This window comes from Ictidomys tridecemlineatus, chromosome 5 (assembly GCF_052094955.1).
Source record: "Ictidomys tridecemlineatus isolate mIctTri1 chromosome 5, mIctTri1.hap1, whole genome shotgun sequence".
NCBI lineage: Eukaryota > Metazoa > Chordata > Mammalia > Rodentia > Sciuridae > Ictidomys > Ictidomys tridecemlineatus.
The window spans coordinates 133573063-133591750 of NC_135481.1; the positions used below are offsets into that span (position 1 = coordinate 133573063).

At 39.7% G+C, this 18688-nt stretch overlaps 1 protein-coding gene across 2 annotated transcripts in view; it reads right to left on the reverse strand.

Annotated features, from left to right (window-relative positions):
- Positions 1 to 4688: 4688 nt before the first annotated feature.
- Positions 4689 to 18688, reverse strand: part of Sh3gl3 (SH3 domain containing GRB2 like 3, endophilin A3) — a 124404-nt gene continuing 110404 nt past the window's right edge. For both annotated transcript variants that reach the window (XM_005320197.4, XM_005320198.4), the window contains one exon: positions 4689 to 5355. In XM_005320197.4, the coding sequence (XP_005320254.1) occupies positions 5150 to 5355 (206 nt within the window). In that variant the 3' untranslated portion in view covers positions 4689 to 5149. The remainder of the gene's footprint in view (positions 5356 to 18688) is intronic.

Sequence of the window (18688 nt, forward strand, 5' to 3'; positions counted from 1 at the left end):
TCTGTAGCTGGGCTCATTAGTTAAGGTCTTTGCCAAAGTCCTTCAGTAAAGACTGTAAGAAGTGACTGCTTTTACAAATGTGACGATAGACACAAAAAGCTTGGAGGAACCTGAAGAATCAAAGAAATATGACATCATCATTAATACAAAAGAAACACAAAAGATCATAAGAGATCACAATTATATTCCAACAAACTGGATAACTTAGAACAAATGGATAAACTAGAAACATACTCCTACCAAGACTGAATCATGAAAAAGAGGAAAATCTAAAAAGATCAAGAGTGAGGAAATTGAATCAGTAATTCAAAAAATCTCCCATAAAAGAAAAGCCCAGGACCAGATAGCTGATTCTCACCAAACTCTTAAAAAAGAATTATTCCAATCCTTCTCAAATCCTTCCCTCCAACATTGGAGATAATATTACCAAATTTATTCTACACGGCTAGAATTACTGTAATATCAAAAGCCAGACAAGGATACTACAAAAAAACAAAACTACAGGGCAACATTCTTAATGTACATAAATGCAGAAATTCTCAACAAAATCCTGGATAACTGAATTTAATAGCACATTAAAAGCATCATACACCAGGATCAAGTGGGATTTACTTGATTCCAACATACAAATCAATAAATGTGATCCACCATATGCTGCTGCTGTTGCTTAGGCTGGAGGATCCAGCCCACCAGCCTTCATATAACGCAACCTATATCCTTCTGCTTCCGTTCCTCCTAGAGTTGCCTGAGCTGGTCCTGCCACCCAGAACCACAAGACTGTTGCTGCTATGGATGCACCATCCTGAAGACCCAGGGCAGCAGCCTTGGAAGTCTATGTGTTGGCCTGAGACCCTTCTCTGCCTCCTCTCCCTGAAAGTCTTTTGCACTGATACTACCACAGCCTCCCCATTCCAGAGTCCCACCCTAGTTGTATTTGCATTCTCCAGGTGCTTAAGCTTCTACTTCTGCTTCCTAGAGCTACCCAGATGCTGCCTCTGCACATGTTTTGACTCAGGGACATAGCACAGCTACTACACATATGCTCACAAATAGCTCTAAGGACGCTACCGCCACCTGTACCCAAGGCTAACACCTGAAGATGGGCTTCAGCATTGCTGTCAGCTGTATGTACATGCACATCTCTAATTCAGTTCCCATCTGCCTACACACATGCAAACAGCATAACCGCATACCATCACACTTCCTGACTTCCAAATAGGTTACATACTCAAAAAAATCAACTAAAATGGATTAAAGACTTCAATATAACACCTGAAACAATACAAATCCTAAAAAGAAAAGAAATCCCTCAGGGAGAAGTGTTTTGACATTGATATTAGCAATAATTTTGGATATGACATCATCAAATAATTAACAAGCATGAATACATCAATCTAAAGTTCTTTTACATAGTAAAGGAAATAATCGACAAAATGAAAAACAATCTATGAATTGGGAGAAAATATTTGCAAACTATATGTCTTCTAAGGGGTTAATATTTAAAATACCTAAGGAACTCATACAACTCAATAGCAAAAAAATAAAATCTGATTTTAAAATGTGCAAAGAGGTTTTCAACATCACTAATCATCAGGGAAATGAAAATTAAAACCACAATGGTATTCAGTAGTGTTCCCTTATCATTGGTTTTGCTTTCCAGTTTCAGTAACCCGTAGTGACCTATACACTGAAAATATTATGTAGAAAATTCAAAAAATATGTTTTAAATCACACACCATGCTGAGTAGGCAGGATGAAATCTTGTGCTGCCTTCTTCATGCCCAGAATATTGAATCATTTCTTTGTCCAGTGTATCCATGCTGTATACACTACTTGCCCATTAGTCACTTAGTAGCCATCTCAGTTTTCAGATCTCCCATTGCTGTGTTGCAGTGCTTGTGTTCACATAACCCTTATTTTACTTAAAATGGCCTCAAAGCACAAGAGTAGTGAGGCTGACAATTCGGATATGCCAAAGAAAAGCTGTAAGTGCTTCCTTACATGAAAAGTGAAAGTTCTCAACTCCATAAGCAAAGGGGAAAAAAATTGTGTGCTCAAGTTGCTAAGATCTGTAGTAGAAACAAATCTGTGACATTGTGAAGGAAAAAAAGAAAGTTGTGCTAGTTTAATTGCCACATCTCAAACTGCAAAACTTATGGCCATAGTGTGTGATAAGCGAATCTTATTTAAGATGGAGAAGGCATGAAATTCACATGCACACACACACACACACACACACACACACACACACACACACACACAGAGTGTAGGATTGAGTACTATCTGTGGTTTTAGGCATCCACTATATGTCTCAGAATGTATCCCCTGAAGATCAAAGTGGACTACTGTATCGCCTCACACTTCTTAGGATGGTTATTACCAAAAAAGACAAGAGATAACAAATGTTGGTGAGGATTTGGAGAAAAGAAAACTCTTGGACAATCTCGGTAGGAATATACATTGGTATAGGCATTATGGAAAACACTATGGAAATATAAATGATATTAAAAAGTACAATCTTCAGGAAGTGCAAATACTATAATGAGAATTTTAATTAATAGGCCAAATTTAAATATGTCTGAGTTCACTATGTTTGTCCTTTGGGCCCATTTTTATGGGCCAAAAAAACTAAGAAATATATCATAAGAAAAATATTAACTTAACAAACATAGTTGTTTGTTTCAGGTTTGTGTATAATGTAGGAAAACTAGAACTTAATAATAGTAGATTAATTATAGAAGTTACACAGCCTTACAATAAATTACCACATTCCAATAAACCATAAGAATTAGGTTCTACAATTATTAATATGGAAAGCTGAGAACATGATATGTACGCCCATTTATGTGTGCTTGGGCAAATCTGGAAGGATATAATAAGAATGTTAGCAAATGTAATGATTTGAGGTTATGGAATAAAAGTCGATTTTCACTTTTTTCTTATAACTTTGTATACTTCTGAATTTTTTCTGCAACAGAACTGTACTACATTTATAATTAGAAAAATAAAGCCATTTGAATTTTGAAATTGCTTTGACACCTAAAAAGTCCTGGATCTATTTTACAGTAAAAGATAAAATGTGCATGACTCTTAAAGATGAAAAAAGAAGTGAAGGGAGTTGTACAGGGAACTTCTGAATGTAAATTTGTGAAAACCTTAAGGCTGGAGCCCAAAATGCAATTTTCTAACAACTGGCCTGAAGCAGAGTTACGTAAACCCAGTGCCAGGAGCTAGGCTAAATGTACTACCTGCTGGCCCTGCCTATGGATGTCTCCTGGAGATGGGATCTTGCACACTATCTGAGGCTAAAAGCCAGGGAAAGACACAACAGCAAGTACTTCCAACTCATTGGCAGCTCATGATCATTGCCTCTCCTCTTCCGTAGATACCTGTCAACTGATGCAAGTGCTATTTTAATAGCTTTAAAATGATCTGGTGTAAATTGCTGACTTGTTATTCCTGGAAGTTAATCTATATCTCTCAAATAGCTTCAGTTACTATTTACTTCACAAACAGGTTATCAAAGTATATTATGTATGGAGAATGGCCCTGGATTTCTCATTCCCTTTGGTAGTTTCTAATGTGGCAGCTAAAGAAGCTGATGGATATATTTTTTTTAAAAAAAGGCTACTTTGTGAATTTATGTGCACAAACCCATATGATAAGAGGTAGGATATGGGTATGGGAGAGAGAGACTTCTGAGGATAAAATCCAGCTCTGCCACTTAATTGTGTGACTGTGGACAAGTTACTTACCTTTTCATCATCTCAGTTTCTTATCTGAAAAAAAATGGGCATCAGGTCTACCTCAGAGGGTGATCTATGAGGACAAAATGGCAAAGTGGTTTATGAGGACAAAAATTTATATGGAATGCTTGGAAAAGCACATGGCACATAGTAAGCACTCAATTCGTGATAAGTCATAGATGCTAAATGTACAAGTGTTTTGTATAAGGGGTGTGTGTGGTGGAGGGTGTCACTGGCTGGTAGGAAAGCTTGCTGTCATGAATTAGTGATGTACCATGAACTCAGACTGGGAAACCTGGCTTACATGACTGATCTGGCCTCTTGACATTTGTTTCAAATACCAATGAACAGGAAGGGTACACTTCCAAGTGACTTGGATGCACACTTAAGTGTGTTATGAGGCACATCAAACAATCTGAGATTATGCTCTGTCTCAGCCACTACTTGGTTGTTGGATTCTGGGAAAGTCATTCACTGAATCACCTTCTCTGTAAAAGGGGAATATACCTGCTCACTTTGAATCATCAGGTCAAAGCACATGACAAGCACATACCCTGGGTAAGGCCAAAGGCTGTTCACTGAACCTAGGTGGTCATGTAATTGAACACTCAACCCAACTCCTGCCCATGATACATCTTGAGGACATACTTAGAAAACCTACCCAATATTTGACAAAGCTTACAAACAAAGCTTGAGTTAGGCTTTTTTATAAATACACTTTAAAGAAGGTAGAAGGAGTTTCCATCCCCCAATTGGAAGGAGGATACACCATGTTTGAGTCAGTGGAAAGTGCAGAATCACTCTCAACCTTACTGATGTTGGTCAGAAGCAATTACCTAAGCATCCACACTGTGACCGATGGTCAACCAATGGGCACAGAAGGATTTTGCAGCTGGAAGAGTGTGCTTAAAAATTAATTCAACATTAAAAATAACTGAGGCCTTTTGCCAACACAGTATGTCATGTTTATTGGGAGAGTCACAGGTAAGCTTAAAACGTGATGAAGGGGGAAAGACCAGATGCCATCAGTAATGTCAAGAAACAAAATATTTAGCAGTTCTTAGTTTCAAATGTCGCATTCCACTGCAGTTAAGGAATATATAGGCAACTTGTTGACATATCTGCAATGGGTGAAATTTATTTCTTCAGCAACAGGAAGCACACACATTTAACCAATGACTTTTTAGGACTGTAAACAAAGAAGAAAACTATTTTCATGTAGCTCAGTCAAGAAAATCATTTATACAGATTAAATTGATACAAAATACATTATAAAGAGAACACACATACAAAAGTCATTAAGTTGGTCAGAGAGCAAGGATGTCACAGAACACCACACTGCGAGAACATTGGTGTGAATTCATTTCAGTTGTGAAAGTATGTCCAGAGTTTGAGTAACACGATTACTGAGGTAAAGGCACAATGACTTCAACATAATTAATGGGGAAGAATCCGGACTCCCCACGTATCATTCCTTCATACCAGTTTTCATCTATTTGATTGGTTAATGTAATGATGTCCCCTTCTTTAAATCCTAATTCTCCTTGGTTTTCTGGCTCAAAGTCATAGAGACCACGACAGCAGGGCTGGTCCATGGGAACGTTAGAACCTGTCCGCATGATATGGAGACAAAAAAATACAGGTTAACATGACCAATCACCCATGGGAAACTGGAAATGCGGACACCTCTGGAGAGCACATTGGGTCTTGGCTTCCGTTCCTGCTGTCCATAGGTGCTGCAGCATGATCTCTGCCTCTTTCTCCAGCTGCCTGAGCACACCTCTGGGCCACAGTGTCTGTCTCCTTTGTCCTCCCAGATAGAGGATGCATGCCAAGCCCATCTCCTCAGAGCTGCCACTCAGCTCTGCCTGGAGCCCTAAGGGAGGTGCAGGAGAATGACAAGGCCAACCTCTCCCCATGGGGAGCTTACAGCCTCTTTGTGGAGACTGGATGGTACATAGAAACAGTTAAAGGACAAAGTTGAGAAAGTTAAAGAGAGGAGCAGAGATGCCTAGGTGGTCAGAGAGAACTTTTTAGAGCTGGTAGCCAGGAGCCAGGGCGGGAATGGGCAGAATATTCACAGGTTCAGCCTTATATCTCAAGGTTACCATACAGAGCCTAGAGTTCTCAGACTATTTTAAAATAGCTTGCTTTTTTTCTAAAAGGAAAAAATGGTAATCATTAAAGAAGAACTCTAACCCACAAACTTAGAGATAACCAATGTTAAGCTTTCAGATTCCAGGTGTCATCATGAATGAATTTATACATGTACATTAACATATAGTTGTTTTCATTCAAGAATCTTCTTGTACACAACTATTGTAAGGTGTTTCTGGGTTATTTTTAGTTACTGACCAACTGTCAACTTTACTAATGTAACTCTATTGTTGGATATTTGAGATCCTTCCTTGATTTTTATTTCTTTTCTTTTCCTCTCTCTCTCTTCCTTTCATCATTCCTTCCTTCCTTTCTCTCATTCTCTTTTGGCTTTCATAGTTAACTCTTTGCAAAATAGTGTATACCTATATGTACACATACACATACAAACAAGCATAATTTTCCTGAGGATAAATTCCTAGAAAGGGATTTGATGATCATAGAACATTAATTTTTCTAAAATATTTGATATTTGCTATCAATTTATTATTCAATCATTACTTTCTAAAAAGAAATTAGGAGCCCATTAGAATACAAATATTAATCCATATTCCCAGCTTATCTACTATTTTTTGTTTGTTTCATTTTTGCTGTTTGTGCTGGTGATGGGGCAAGGAATAGAGTTTCTATTGTTTTGACAGGTATCCAGAAATTTGAAACAGAAAAAGCATTAACTTCAGTATGAATGTATCAAGTTTTTCCCACAAAAATCTCATTTTAAGTTTGACTGTTCAAACATACTTTTGAGTATTAATTTTAGGAGATTTTTTAAATGTCCGATCACTTGAAATAACCCACGCTGGTTCATATACTACGCTTTTTATTCTATGACTAGATTAAACCTGTTACTATTTTAAGATTTTTGTATCTGTATTTAAAAGTGAAATGATTTTGTTTTTGAATTTTGGTCAGGCATTGGTTCCATAGTGATTTTAGCTTTATTTTTAAAAATTAGGTATTTCAGGGCTGTGGCTGTAGCTCAGTGGCAGAGTGCTTGCCTAGCATGCATGAGGCACTGGGTTTGATCCTTAGCACCACATAAAAATAAACAAAATAAATCCTAATTCTGTCCATCTACAGCTACAAAATTTTTTAAAAAAATAATTAACTATTTCTTCTTTTTCCATTTTCTAAAATATTTACATTTTGAAGCTTAGGGAAAAAATGCCTCAAACTGAATAGAGATGCTTTGTAGTTTGGTTTAGGGTAATGACTTAGTGTGTCATGGGAGGAGATGGCATCACCCCACAGCAGTTCTCTGTAGCCTTTCAAATATCTCAGGAAATGCCACCATTACCTGTGAAGGAGTGGAAAGTGAGCCACAGGCAGGAGCTGAGGGCCCCTGGCCAAGAGAGATGGTGCCTCACGTGGAGGAGATTGGGGACATGGAGGCCAAAGTTGAGGTCAAAGTGAGACATGATTGTCTCTGAAGATAGGGCCATCTCAGAGAAGCTCACACCTGTCTACGTGGAAACCATCATATTGATGGACCCAAGTCAACCAAGAGAAGGTCAGGGAAGCCTCCCGCCACCAGCAGCTGCCTAGCTATGTTAATGCTCCTCTAAGTCACAACACAGGCAAAAAGAGACCTGAAAAGGAAGAGGAAGGTGACAGTCCAGAGTAAGACCATGGCAGTTTCAGTGTTCATCCTTCAAGAAGAAGGTTTAATCCTTTCCCAGAACTGAAATATCTGATGTATTTTTCTTATTTCAGCTCTCCTATTTTATGCTTTCCATTTTTATTTCCTTTTTTTTTCTATTATTATGAAACCCTTTTTCTCCTTAGACTTCGAACAAGAACTGAAACAAATACTGCAAGAGATTATGGGCTTTCCTCACCAATCCAAGTAAAGAGAGAGAGAAAGAGAGAAGGAGAGAGGAAATTGGGGTATTTTTGTGGTTCAACAAATGAGAAGTCTCTTTGTCCTGGGGAAGGACAGGGGTCAGCAGCATTGTGGAGAGAGGAAGGGAAGGGTCCAGGGCGGGTCCAGGAGGGGAGTTTTCCTGCTGTGACAAGGATTTTATGTTGGTTTCAGTAGCATGAAATTCACTGAGTAGTGTCCATTTCACCCATTTTCGTGATTGACAGGGAAGTCCTCAAGTTCCACCAACTGCCTACCTTATCAACACTCTGGCCATGTCTACTTGAGAGGGATTCACCCAAGGGGCTCTAATTGGTGAAGTTCCCCAGGGGACATTTAAGAGGCTCCCCACTGCCCTTCGAAGGCAATAGTTCTCAACTAGGTAGCATATTAAACAGGCCTCTGAAGGGGTGAACACCACATCAACTAAATCAGATTCTCTGGCGATGGAACTGGAATAACAGTATGTTTTCAAACTTTCCAGATCTTTCCAATGTCCTGGGGAAGTTAAGGATCACCAGTGTATTGGCCCTCCCCTTCCTCCATGTTCTTTTCCCAGAGCTTGGAAATGTTGAGGAATTTCAACGGAAGGGGAAAGGAAAGGTGGTGGGGAAGGGCTCTTGTTCCTCTCCAGGAGGCTGCTCCCACCCATGTGGCAACCTACAGGCAGGGCAGCCTCTTAACTTCTAGGACCTCTTTGATGTTTCTAGCATTTGGATTGCTCCTTTCATGAGAGACCTCATCCTAGCCTAAGTCTGTTTATTTCTTCTGTCTTGACGATGAGAGTTTGGGCATAGGAGGATTTAAATACTAGGGCTTAGTTCATTATTTTGAATTTAAAAAGAATAACATTCAACAATGTCAAAACATTGGGGAACTGAGGGTTTCCAACATAAAACTTTTCATTTGTGTTTGACTACACAGTATTTATCTGGGTGGGTAGAGGTGAGACATTGAAAATCCAAGGCGATTTGAGCCCCGAGTAAAGTCAATTTTACTAATGTACAACTATTTTAATGTGGCATATAAAAATGGTTAGTGTTCTTTTAGCATTTCTCCATCTACCAGTTTTTAACACACTAGTCAGGTTCCAAACCACATGGTAGTCTCAAGAAGCTTTTCCTTGAACACAGAATGTTAATGCTAGAAGGGAATTTGGCAGTCTTCCATGAACCTACCCCCTTTATTTTTTAAATTTTGGGAGACCTGGGGATTCAACCTAGGGGTGTTCTACCACTCAGCTACATTCCCAATCCTTTTTTTTTAGAACAGGGTCTCCCTATGTTGCTGAGTGTGGCCTTCAACTTGTAAAGCTCTTGCCTCAGCCTCCTGAGCAGCTAGAGTTACAGGTATGTGCCACTGTGCCCAGATTCCCCTTTTTGAAGAGTGGAAATGGTTTCAAGAAGTCACAATGGCCTGACCCCAGACAAATGGTGAAGCTAGAATAAGACACCACAGTCCAGACCCCAGAGTGCCACCTATATAACCCATGACACTGCCGAGGGTTGTTAAGATAATTCTGGACTATCACACTCACTAAGAGGCGAACTCTATTTTTTCTTCCTATTATTATATAAGCCACCAGCAATGACCAAAACAAATACTAAATACAGGCATGCACTTATCCAAGCCAATCACCTGGGTGTGCATACATGTGCACACTGAATATATGAGGGAAAAGACACATTCCTCATCATTCGAGGCAAGGGACAACTGCCATCCTGCACACTTAGATACTCTGAAAGCAAAAGTGAGACTGGCACTCATATTATACTCCATCAACAAATAAACCCCAGATACAATATCTCTCTGGAGACCACCAAGTGGGAAGATCCCAGAGTTCCCCACCTCAAGTGACACATACATACCGGATTCCATACACATCTGCACGGCCCCAACACTGAGCACAATTCCTAGCAGCAATAGGCACTTGATAAATTCATGCCAGCAAGAGCTCAGACTGGCTGACCCAAATTACATATATAGCAGGATGATATTTTGAAACACCATTCAATGCTGGGGCCCTCAACCCAAAAAACTATGGTCTCCCTTGAGAGGGAGTATAGAACCTGGACATGAACAAAGCAGTAATGTTTGGCTTTTAAGTTCCAAAATAATGCCACTTCAGCTGTGAAATGTTGCAGACCAAGGCAGAGCAGGTAAGTTTTTATGAAAGAGAAAGAAGTTTGGGGTTCAAAGAACCAAAGTTTGGAGACCTCAGAGACTAGAGGTTGTTTTTACAAGCCATGGAGAGGGAAAGGCTGTTTCCTGACATTCAGAGAAGAGATATATGTTCCTCCTAGAGGGGGAAAGGGCCTGGTGAGAGAAGGTAGGTGAGATGGTTGAGATCTCTCTGGATTTCACCCCCAGCCAGATGGTCTTAAGCCCCACTCTCCAACGGAACCTGGGAGAACACAGGCTCCCCATAGCACTCTGGACCAACAAGGTAACCCGGTGCCCAGCAGAAATATTAGGGTGATTTTATTAAGCAGAGAGGGCTGAGGGAGCCACATCCTTCAGTTCCCAAGAATGGTGAACAAATCCCCTCAAGTGCCAGCAGAAGATGAGGAAAGGCCAAGGGGCTGATTAGGCCAGAGGCCACCTGTGGGCAGGTACACAGGCTCAGGACGTAGACTTTCTATAATCCAGCCCAAGACCCAGGCCTCCTGGGTCAAGTCACCTCAGCTGTGGACACAGGCCTCCTGGGTCAAGTCACCTCAGCTGTGGACACAAGCCTCCTTGCCAGCCACCCATGGCACTTCACAAACTTCCTGGCTCATCCAAACATCATCTTGGTGTACATGAAGAGGAGGAGAAAAACCAACATCCCTGATAGGAAGTTTCAGATATGAATTGACTGAGTTTAAGTCCTAAATCAACTAAATAATAAATACATCATCTACGCTTTCTATTGGAAGAGAATGAATTACCTTGAAAGGCAAGATTATTTTTTTTTCTGCCATTAGAAGAAATGGAAAAAATATTTTTCTTTTTTGGCCAACAGTAGAAATGGAAAAAAGATTAAGTTGTTTCCACCACCATTGGTTTAAAGGAACGAGCAAGTTCAGCTTGAGAGAAAGTTTCTGCCCACCTGAGTGACAGAGGCTGAATTTCCCCTTGATATGAAAGAAGTCAACCATGGAAGGAACACAAATCCAGGCAGAAGGGGCTCTTCAGTGGGATCGTTCAAACTGTATTAGACATAAGCACTGCAAGGTGCCCCAGGGCCTGGCTTCCCACTACCAGAAGCCAGCACCTTTCCCAAAACTTCCTTTAAAAAGAATCAGCCCTACTCTGCATCCCGTTTTGTTGACAACCCATTCCCTCTATGTCCCCAGCTCCCCCCAAGTCCTGTGGCTGTTCCTCATCCATCTCCACCTTTCTGCTCTTTCACCTACAGGACTTGGCTCCTAAAACCACTGAGAAAGTGCACATGAGCCCTCGCTGGCCGATGTGGATCTCCCTGCTATAGAAACAGCCAGTGAGGCACACAACCCTATGCCGTCCAGCAAGGAGGCTGCAGCCCACTCCTGCCCTCCCAAAGAGCCCATATTTATTTTCTCTTACTCCTGAGAACTGGCTTTAATGAAACATGAGAGAAGAGGTGGGAAAAACACAGTCTTCCTTGTTAAAGTACTGAAACAAAGATTATTTTAACAGAGAAAAGGGAGTGACCCAGTTAAATATTTATTATTCAAGCTTTGATCCACACCATTAACAGAGAGAGAGAGAAGGAGAGAGAGGCCCTATCACAAGGGTTTTAAGATGACTAGACAATAAATACTTTATCAGCAACACAATAGGAAGGGAAACCATGTTCTCATGAAAATAAATTTCACTCCCCTCCTGGCACTACTGTGGTCCTGTTTCTAAGAATATAGGGTCCCCTCTTATTTTAACTACAGGAAAATTCTTTGAGTGCCCTCCCCACAACTTCACTCTTTTTTGCCCAAGTCCCTGCTGCAAAGACTTCCTCACATATATCAGCACTGAACACATTTTATTTAGGTGGTGGTCATCCCGCACCACATTCCTCAGCGCCACTCAGCTATGGGGATGAAGTCATACCTCTCAGTTTCAGCGTTTACCATGTGCAGAGGCAATGTTCTAATACCTCACAGATATTAATGGATTTAATTTCCAGAGAAATCCCATGTTTAGGTCACATCATATTCCCCAATTTAAGGGATAGAGAAACTGAGGTTCGACATGATTAAACAGCAGTGCTGGGATCCAACTTGTCAGGTCCAGAGTCTGCACTCTTGATCACTGTGCCATGTGCTCTTTCTGATAACTATCAGTGGGTGAGGTTTTCCCCTCTCTGTTCTTCAGCCAAAGGAGAGGTCCATCAGCTGGGCTTGGAATGAGTCTTTGGGTCCTCAGCTGGGCACTTCCAAGGGAGCTCCCAGGCCAGGTCAGCTACCCTGAGGAGGGCTCTGTGTCTTTTACTAAAAGAACATTCTCCACCTAAATCCTACCCTGATTCTCTGGGCTTTGGCCCAGGACCCACCTAGTCCTACTCCACCTTGAGGTGTGTTCTTGACTTCTCCTCTGTCCTGCCTTCCTCTGCCTGAGCTCCTTCATTAAAGTGAGCCACTAAGGCTTCAATTTAAAGCAATGTCTGCTCCAGTGGTGGGTTAGACACTAGAGTAGAGACAGCATCCTACTAAGGGAGTGCCATTTGTGTAGCTTGGCCTTCTCATTCATTCTCCTTCTCTTTGTCCTGTGCCAGGATCTATAAGCTGTTTTCATTTCTAATGAGAGAAGGGAAAGTAGGAGAGGTCAGTGGGGCAAGGGGACTCCTCCTCTCCATAGCACTAAAAATCACAGTTCTTTTATTGTACTTGAACTTGAGTTATTTTCAGACCATCAAAGGAGCCCATGACTTTCTCTTCTCTGCTGCCCTTGACTTTGGGAATCTCATGGCCTGGGAGCATTTGTTCAGAGCATCCCTATTGAAAGGCAAACCTGACCCCCCACATACACACCTGCTTTGGAGGGAGAAAGGGGATGGAGAGAGACGTCATTCACACAACTGCTGTCAACATGAATCCCTGTCGTAGTACAAGGTACGGAGTCTCCAGGAAGCTACTGACCTGAGGAGGGCTCTGTGTCTTTTAGTAACTGCCCCAGAATGCTGTGCCTTGTGAGTTTTTGTTCCTGCTTTTTATAGTTTTTCTCTTGCCTCCCTTGTAGTCAGGCTGCGACCTGTCACTTTTTCCTGCTGTCAGTGGGCCTCCCCGAAGCAGTCCCTTGGGCCTTTCTAATATGCTGGTTCCAGTCTGCTGTAGGCTGGGAAATCAGATAACCAATTATGTAGCATTAACAGCTGCTATACTGTGGGTGCTTACTTTGTAGCAAGTACCATGCCCAGCACCTCTAACTTACATGATCTAATTTAATCCTTAGAATAATCCTTTGCAGGGCTGGGACTGTAGCTCAGTGGTAGAATGCTTGCCTCACATGCATGAGTTCGATCCTCAGCACCACATAGAAATAAATAAATAAAAATAAAGATATTGTGTCCATCTACAACTAAAAAAAATATATATATATACACACACACATATGTGTATATATATATACATACATATGTATGTGTGTATATACATATAGACATATGTGTGGTATGTGTGTGTGTGTGTGTGTATATATATATACATATATATATGAAAAATCCTTTGCAATAGGAGTCATAATCCCTATTCTTTACATGACAAAATTGAGACCCAGAAGTATGAAGTGACAGAGCTGGGATTTTGGTTTCCCTCTAACTCCATGGCCCCCTTCACTCCTTCTGGCTGGGTGGGCTCATTTTCCACTCACTTCCTGGTCTGATACTCAGAAGTTTAAAGGTCTTTTCTTATTATTTATGCTACTGCCAGGGGCACTATAGAACAAAAAGGAAGGTACCTCTTAATGGGTAGAGTTAGCATCCACTCAAGAATGGAATCTAACTAAGTGTCTTTGGAAGCTTTGGTTCCACAAGCAAGATCACCCTGACATTTAAGGATACTTGTGACATCAAGGCCAAATGGTTCATCTCCTGTCTTGTTAGGGCAAAGAACTGATTTGGCACTTTTAAGGTTACTTCTGGCTCAGACTCATTCTCAAACACTTGCCAAGTACATACATACTTTCTTTCTCTTTAGCTGACCCGTGCACAACATTGCTGTATAGTTCTGATAAATACCACAAAACCATTTTGTTTACCATTTCTAAAATACCACTTGGGCCCATGGTAAAAGTGCACTGGATGGAAACTTGAGATTCCCTGAGTCCTACCTCTGAATAAGGTCATTTTGGGGCCTCAATTTCTTTATCTGCAAATTTTCAGTCATAATCTAAGATGTGTAAGTTGAAAACTACTGAGAAAAGCTAGTAAAGTCTATAAACTGTCTTTCTAGAAATAACATCCACAGGATGTACTTATCCACAGGAAATAGGATTGATGGAAATTACTTGTCAATAGAACTCAAGTTTAATCACTGTAATCTATAAAAATAAGCATGTGTGATTTGTTTTAAATTTAATACCAATCCTCCACCATTCACATGGGTTATATTATTTTGGATTAACTAGTAGAGCTTGTGCCCTTCATTCTACAAAGTCTTGATTTGTATGCTGAGATGGCTCAGGCAGATACCTCAGAAGCTGCAGCCCATTTACTTATTAAAACTTCCTGAGAAGTGACAGATGTAGTTTTCTGGTCCCTGGCACAGGAATTGGCTTGCAAGTGGTACTTTGGTTTAGCCTGATCCATGTCTTTTAAACAAGGTGGATTAGTTGCCAATATGGAAAAATCAGGAGATTGCACATAAACATATGATTTCTGGTTCCTCTTGAAAAAAAGCAGAAAGACTGGCTATTCTGGGTCCACATTCTTGGGCAAGGGAAAGCTGCTATAGACTATTGGTCACCCACTTTGGACAGGGCAAATGATTCCTACTAAGCTAGAGACTTGCCTCTCTCTGTTAGGCTCCTGACTGGGAGACTTAGTGTTGTTACCAGGCCTGGCAAATGATTCCTACTAAGCTAGAGACTTGCCTCTCTCTGTTAGGCTCCTGACTGGGAGACTTAGTGTTGTTACCAGGCCTGTGCAATTTTCTTACACTTTTCTTATTCTCTCATTCCCAGAATCTGGAGAGTTTGTAGCCACACCCACTGGACAACTCCAGAAGCTATCATTCATGTGGATTCGAACTGGAGTTCCCTGGAACTGTGCTACATGGCTATACTGTTTGTAATCCCTGGAAACATATTGACTTCTATACTATTTTTAAAAAATAAATGAATATAATAATTTTAGATGATGGGATTTTAAATGTTCATTCAAAGATTAAATATATTATTACAAAACACATATTAAGATGTTAAGATAGATACTCAGCATTTGAGATGACATATCATATAACTATTTCAGCTAAGTCATACTAAAACTTCTACAGCTAAGTTAGAAGTTAAGTTGTATAGCTTTTCAAAAACTCCTTTTGCATAGTATTTGGAAGAATTATGGGAAATAATTCTCTGAAGTGAGAAAAACCTTCCCCTTCAAATCTTCTTTCAGTTTGGAAAATAAAAGAACTCTCTCTTTATTTCCCTCATCAATGGCTACTGATTAACAACTGTAAACACAGCTCACACTTTAATTTTTTAAAAATATTTTTAAATATAGAAAACATTAAGTACTTAACCTATACACTTCTCCAATTTTCAAAATATTTTTAGTTGTAGTTGCACACGATAAATTTTATTATTTATTTATTTTTATGTGGTGCTGAGGATCAAACCCAGCACACCTCGAACATGCTAAGCGAGCCCTCTACTGCTGAGCCACAACTCCAGCCCCCCCACACTTTTCCAATTTTTAAGAATTCTAAGTACTCACAAAAGATGAACATTGCAGTCACAGAATTAAGAGTTGGAAACTACATTAAAATTCATTAAGTCTAATCCCTACAAGTTCAAATCAGTCTAGAGATGTTAAGAAACTCACCCAAGTCACACAGCTAATGAGTATGAGAATCTAAACTACAATGTGCCACTTCTTTCTACATGTTTGTGTCTCTCTTGTCCATAGCCCTGTCTCTGAATTCTGAACCACTCAACATGGTCTACATTAGTGGATGAGGGGAAAAGCAGGGAAGGAGGAGAAAAAAATATGGGGAAAAGAAAAGAGGAGAAAAGTAAGAACTTGCTGACTGAACAAACTCCATTTTCACTGCTCTGTGAAATTTTAATTTCCTCTTTGGAAATGTAGGTTTAAAAAAAGGTATGTTTCTATTTGCAAAGTGCTCGTCTTCTTTAATTTTTAAATCTCACATTTCACTTCTGAATCAATGTTTATTTTTTAGCGTAATCCTAGAGATTTTGTACCAATGAGACGAATGACTTAGGCTCTAGAAATTATTTCTGAGCAGGCTTCAAAGTGTCAAGAAATTTATAAAAGTCTCTTTTATACCTAAAGAGAGTTAGAATGTCTTAATACAAGTCATTTGAGAGACTTATTTTGCCTCACTTTGACATGCCTGTAGCACACATTTGGAATGCACATTTGTTAACGAATCTCAGCCTTTTCTACATTTTTAAAGTACATCTAAGTGTATAGTCTATTAACCCTTCACTGTCATTATATAAGTTGTCAGCATATAAAACGGTACCTTCTGGGCTAGGGTTGTAGCTCAGTGGTAGGGCACTTGCCTGGCACATTTAAGGCACTGTGTTTTATCCTTAGCACCACATAAAAATAAATAAATAAAAATAAAGGTATTGGGTCCATCTACAACTAAAATTTAAAAAAATAAAATAAAATGGTACCTTCTTCTTTAGGAATATTAGTGGAGAAGAAAATGCTTCATAAATATATGACTTGATAAAATGTGTAAAATATACCTCCCTCATTCTTCAATGTTTTAATGCATAATTGAGAAAATGACAACTTGGTGGCTGATAAAAAAAATTCCCCCCAGATGGAGAAGATACTTGAGCATAGGTCACAGGTCCCTACACTGTTTTCTTCAAAATCAACAATTTTCTGGAACTGCCCAGGCACACATTTCATCCCAAGGACTTTCCTTGGCCTCCTTTTCTCTTTGGGGACAGGGGTAGCATATGCTGATAAAGCAGCACAGTTCATACTCACAAGCTTGGACAGGCACTCATATATCCTAGCCAGAGCCTGAACTTGGATTTTGTCTGCAATCCATCATTTCAAGTTGTGATTCCCCTCCTTCTCCATTTCTGGCAAACATTATTCATTCCTTAAACTACCTAGCAATGATATTATCAAAGATTCCATCTCAGTCCCACAATGCATTCTGCCTAATTGACCCATGTCCTTTCATCTCTCTCTAAACTTTTTTCTCTAGAAAGAAGAAATGATGAAGAAAATGTTCTTGGAATTCATTTCTGGCACAGTCTTTTGAGCTTTGCTTTAAATTGTTAGTGAAATGCTTGACATTTTTCCTTTACTTTATAAACATTATGTGCAAATCATTCAGAATCCTAATGGAAAGTAATTTCCCATTAATGCAAGCTATAAAATGTTATTTTCTTTTGAAACTGCGCCTGAGAAACAAACACTACAGGACTCCTTTACACTCAAAAATTCCACCCACAAATCAATGAAGCTCGATGCTAGGTGTGTGACATGAGTACTCAGAGCTTCTGCCAATGGAAACTTCAAAGAGGTGGCCCAGGAAAGGCACACACAAACGGCCAACAAAGGCACACAGGAGAGTCTGTAGCAGGGGTGAATCTAGTTATTGGACATGGAGGCTTCTTTCAAGCCTTCTTTTGCACATCTGTGATCCCTGGCTGAACAACACCCTTCTAATAACTTAATCTGCCTAGGGACTGAGCTACTGGCCAAGAAGGAAGGGACAAAGCTCAGGCATGCACTGCCTGGATGAAGAAGCCAGAGAACTTACTGTGCTATCAGTATTCTCTTCCTTCAATTTGGATGCATGATCCTTCTGCAACCATGTGCTGACCACAGATTCCCTGTGATGAGTCTTGGAAATAAATCATTCCTAGTGCTCGTGAACATCTCGTAAAATTCTCCAGTCTTCCTTCTTAATGATATAAAATGAAATATCTATAGGAAAGCATCCAACTCTGTTACTTACTGGCTCTGTGACCTTGATAAAATGTCACTTAACCTCTCTGAGCATTCTTATTTGTCTGTATGTAAAATGGGAATAAAAATATCACTAGACATGTATGTAAATTATTTAGAACACTATTTAACCCATAGTGAGCATTTGAGCATAGCTATTATTAACATTATATCATTATTTATTATTTTGTTTTTATTGTTTTCACTTTTTTACAGTATCATTATGAGGATGAAATATTAGGTACATAAAGCATCAAATAATAACACCTGGCATACTTTAGGCTCTCAAATGCTATGAGCTTATGGCTTTCAGTAATGCTTTAATTCAAATAACTTTTCATTTTTATAGAGCTTAATACTCTTTACACTGCCAAAAAGGCCAACACAAAATACAGCCAAGTTCTCTCTGGTACCAAGTGCAAGCATGATGTCTTGGGCCCTTGACTCTAGTTCCGGGGTCCTGTCTTCAAGCATGGAACCCTTATTTTATGCGAGATGAAAGAAGGAGAGAGCAGAGCAAGAATTGGGCCCACCTAGGTGGTGTTCTGGGTTCTTCCTACTCAAATATAATATATTGGGGTGGGGAGGCTGGCACTGGAATCATTTCCAAAGTTTTCAATTAGTCTATTGATATCCAGCTTATTTCTAAACAAAAATTTGAAGTGACTTACAATAATATCTTCATATTCTGATAAAGTTTTATCAGAATAGAAGTAGAAAGGTAAAGGTAAAGGTAAAAAGCAGGGAAACAATATAATTTTCATCCAAATAACATAACTTTTGAGATTAAAAGTTACACTGAACCAA